Source organism: Cryptomeria japonica, chromosome 1 (assembly GCF_030272615.1).
Source record: "Cryptomeria japonica chromosome 1, Sugi_1.0, whole genome shotgun sequence".
Taxonomy (NCBI): Eukaryota; Viridiplantae; Streptophyta; class Pinopsida; order Cupressales; family Cupressaceae; genus Cryptomeria; species Cryptomeria japonica.
In genome coordinates this window covers 487,217,028-487,220,564 of record NC_081405.1, presented here as the reverse complement: position 1 = coordinate 487,220,564, position 3,537 = coordinate 487,217,028, and the positions used below count along the sequence as shown (strand labels likewise).

At 36.5% G+C, this 3,537-nt stretch overlaps 1 protein-coding gene across 1 annotated transcript; it reads left to right on the top strand.

The window, feature by feature from the left end:
* The first annotated feature begins 990 nt into the window (after positions 1-990).
* Positions 991-2,915, top strand: LOC131032373 (F-box/FBD/LRR-repeat protein At1g13570). The gene is made up of 2 exons (XM_057963359.2): positions 991-2,262; positions 2,458-2,915. Exons 1-2 carry the CDS (start codon positions 1,213-1,215, stop codon positions 2,716-2,718), a joined length of 1,311 nt encoding a protein of 436 aa, XP_057819342.2. The 5' UTR covers positions 991-1,212; the 3' UTR covers positions 2,719-2,915.
* Positions 2,916-3,537: the final 622 nt, after the last annotated feature.

Below are 3,537 nucleotides of genomic sequence, written 5' to 3'. Positions count from 1 at the left end.
CAACCATCTCACATTTATTCACCCTCTCCTTGCTCGTTTTGTGCCCAAACTGAGTTCATCAAACATGTCTTTTGGTCCTACCATCATGCTAAACAATTGTAGCTTTCCCTCTTTTCCACTTTCCTTGCCCTTTTTCTCGTCTAAGTCCTAGAAGCTACTCTTATGGGGTCCTTTATAGCTCATAATTTCATCACCTAGAGTTGTAGATAGGTGATTCTTAAATACATTCTAAATTTTAGACGTCTGGCTTTGTTTTCTAACAAGTTCACTATCCCATCTCCATCGAGCTTTAGTTGATCTGTTCCAACTCGAGACTCCATATGATCAAATTGTATTCCCCGCTGTCATCCCCATTTAAGCTAGCTAATATCCTCAATAATCTTGACATTCAACTTCAAATCTTTGAGGATCTTACTAGGATTTCTACACACTTCTTCACAAACTTGTTGGCCCCCTTACCCTCATAATCCACCCTTGGTTATATCCACGACTCCTACAACGATTCAACTCTCTAGTATCATTTTTTTATGTGTAGCTAATTGGTGTTTGATTTCTTCTTACTATGATTGCAACTATTTTGGTGTTTACTTCCATAATGTCAAGAATATCTAAAATTTCTAGTCGATCTCAATAAGACAATATCGATTGTAATCCTCAATGACCTACAATCTTAATGCATCACTCTTTTGTCTTATTGAAAACTACTATTAATATAATGTATTTTTTATTTAACCATTTTTTTCAAAACAACCTTTTAATTTTTTATTATAAGATTTAATTTGTGTTGAATTATTTATTCTCTAATTTACTATAACCTTTGTTACACTCTATTAACAATTTCTAATAACGGTATTTGCTCTTATGATTCCAATTGTTCTTTTTATCTTTAATTTCTTAATTATTATTTTTTAAAAATTAAATAGTCAAAAATTGTATATTATAGTCGTCAATTCCTAATTAAATTCAATTGTGAATATCCTAGGTACTTCCCCCAATATGAGCTCCACTACAAACTGAGTAATTCCTGCTAGAAATATATCTTGCTTGCGAGAAATTTATGTATTTTCTAAGATTTCCCGGCACGAGCCAATGTAATGCTGTCAATTTGCTGTCAATCGCAATGGTCTGTGTTGGAGAATACTAAACTTCGGCCCAACTTCACTGCTGCTCGGTACTTATACAGATTATCTCATCAATTTCTTGTTCTGCATCATGGCTGCCCACGATGCATTCTACACACTTCCTGATTCTCTTCTTTCTTTCATACTTTCAAAAATCCCAATAAAAGATGCCGTCAAATCTTCCATTCTTTCCAAGAGATGGAGATTTCTCTATACTCAGATGCCTGAACTCACTTTCTCTCCGCATCTTGTTCTGGGGCCGGATTGCCCTTCTCTCAATCCTCTCCTCGTGTCAAGCGCTGAGCATATAATTTCCAACATCTTGCTTCTGCATTCACATAATCTGGAGGCCTTTCACCTCCGCAACAACGGGTTCGATCATAACCATCGGCGCTTCTCTCGTGAAAATGTGTGCAAATGGGTAGAATATGCATCTTTGTGTAATGTTCAACACCTCACTCTGTTTGACCACTATGTGCCGGCTCTTTTCGACGAGCGTGTCGATGAGCGCCACTGTGCTTTAAAAGAAACCCCACCCCCTGCTTTCTTTTCATGTTCGCGTCTCATAACACTATATCTGTGCGACTACGTTCTCACTAGCATCCCAATTGATTTCGTTGGATTTCCCCACCTGATTAGTTGTCGCCTCGAGGATGTTCAATTGACAGATGAGTCTTTAATCTCCTTCATTTCGCTCTGTCCTCTTCTTCAAAAACTTGAAATAATACGAGATGATTGGCTAGGTAATGTAATTATCTTTTCACCCACCATTGAACATTTGTATGTGCAACGCGTAAAATCTCTCTCTGTTAACTGCCCCAAACTTAAAATTATGTCGGGGATGATGCTTGAGGATTTGAGTGTAAACGGTGTAAGGTTCTATGAGCTTTCCTCTGCCATCTGGCATCTTGAAATGGACGGTGGAAGTACTCTGAGCGAATTGTCGATGGAATTTTGTCTAGGAGATGTTTCAACAAGTAGATTTCTTCAAATAGTAGGCAATTGCCAGTCCTTGAAAGAACTTGCTATACACCTGGGTCATTCCATTGAAAGGGAAGCAGCGAAGGATACTCCTCTGCTGAACCTGTTTCACAGGCTTCCAAATCTTCAGCGGCTGCATATAGTGGGCTCCTTTGTACAGGTATTTATACGAACTTCCTTTGTATAAGTATTTATACGAACTTCCTAACCTCAAGGTCAATAGTTTTTAAGTTTATAGGCCATGCATTTTGAATGTATTAAAATAAAAGATGAAAGGCTTCTTTCTTAAACAATGAGAGAAAGGAATCCTTGATAAAGTTCCTTATTCTTACTTATTCATGACACCGCAAAGCAGGAGTTGGCAAGAGATCCTATACCTGATTGCCTCGCCTCTCCACATGTTAACCTTAAGAAAATACGCGTAGAAGTGCTTGAGTTAGACTACAAAGAGATTGCAGTAATCAGTTGTTTGCTCCAGAGTATGCCCTCTCTTGAAACAATGGAAATTCGGCTACCTGACGAATATTATGAAGGCCGATGTATGAAATTCCTTAAAGATATTTTGTACTTGAGGAGAGCATCGTTGCTGGCAAGGATTATTGTACTAGAATGGTGATTTTGATTCCATGCTCTTTTTTTCTTTTATTCCAAAAGTTGTTTATTTTCTCGAATTTTCTTTTTCTTTTACTGGCAATATAGTCTGGTGATTTCGTTTTAAGCATACTGAACGATTACGGAGATATTCAATGTGTGGAAGAACTGAGCCTTTCTTGGAATGAAGAAGAATGAAGATGCTAATATCTCATGATTTTATTGGTATCTGTTAGAAAATAAAGTTTTTGTATTGCTGAAGGTAATAGTATCTGTTTCTTCGTGTTTTTTATTAGGAACTGTGAGTTACACTTTCAATGTTTTCTTGGAATGAAGAAGAATGAAGATGCTAACATCTTATGACTTAATTGGATCTGCTAAAAAGTAAAGTTTTTATTGCTATAAGTATTACTATCTGTTTATTTGTGTTTTTTTATTAGGTATTTCAAGTTCCACTTTCAATGTTTTAATTTCCTCCACTTTTCTTAACAATCGGCAGTTGACAACTGCCTATACGATTCACACCTGTTTTTTTTGCCTGTTGTGAGCTATTTTATTCTCAATTTTGGCATGTGATAAGGGATTCTCTGCTTGAACATTAATAGGTTCTAAGATTTTTGACTGCTTAAATGGTAAGATTTAAAATCTGAATCGGTTCTAAGATTTTTGACTGCTTAAATGGTAAGATTTAAAATCTGAATCGGTTCTAAGTTTTCAAGTAAGAGGTTGATGCAAAGTTGCAAACTAATCCCTAGAATTAGGAGACAAGAAAAAATTTGTTTTCTTGGAATTATGGCTGGGGTCTCATGGGTAGGGGCTTCCTAAAAAATTTTAGTGGGAGCTG

Excerpts from the sequence above, each read along its gene's own strand:
- LOC131032373 (XM_057963359.2), top strand. The coding sequence starts at position 1,213 with ATGGCTGCCCACGATGCATTCTACACACTTCCTGATTCTCTTCTTTCT. Across the intron at positions 2,263-2,457 it reads TAGTGGGCTCCTTTGTACAG|GAGTTGGCAAGAGATCCTAT; the intron begins GTATTTATACGA and ends ACCGCAAAGCAG.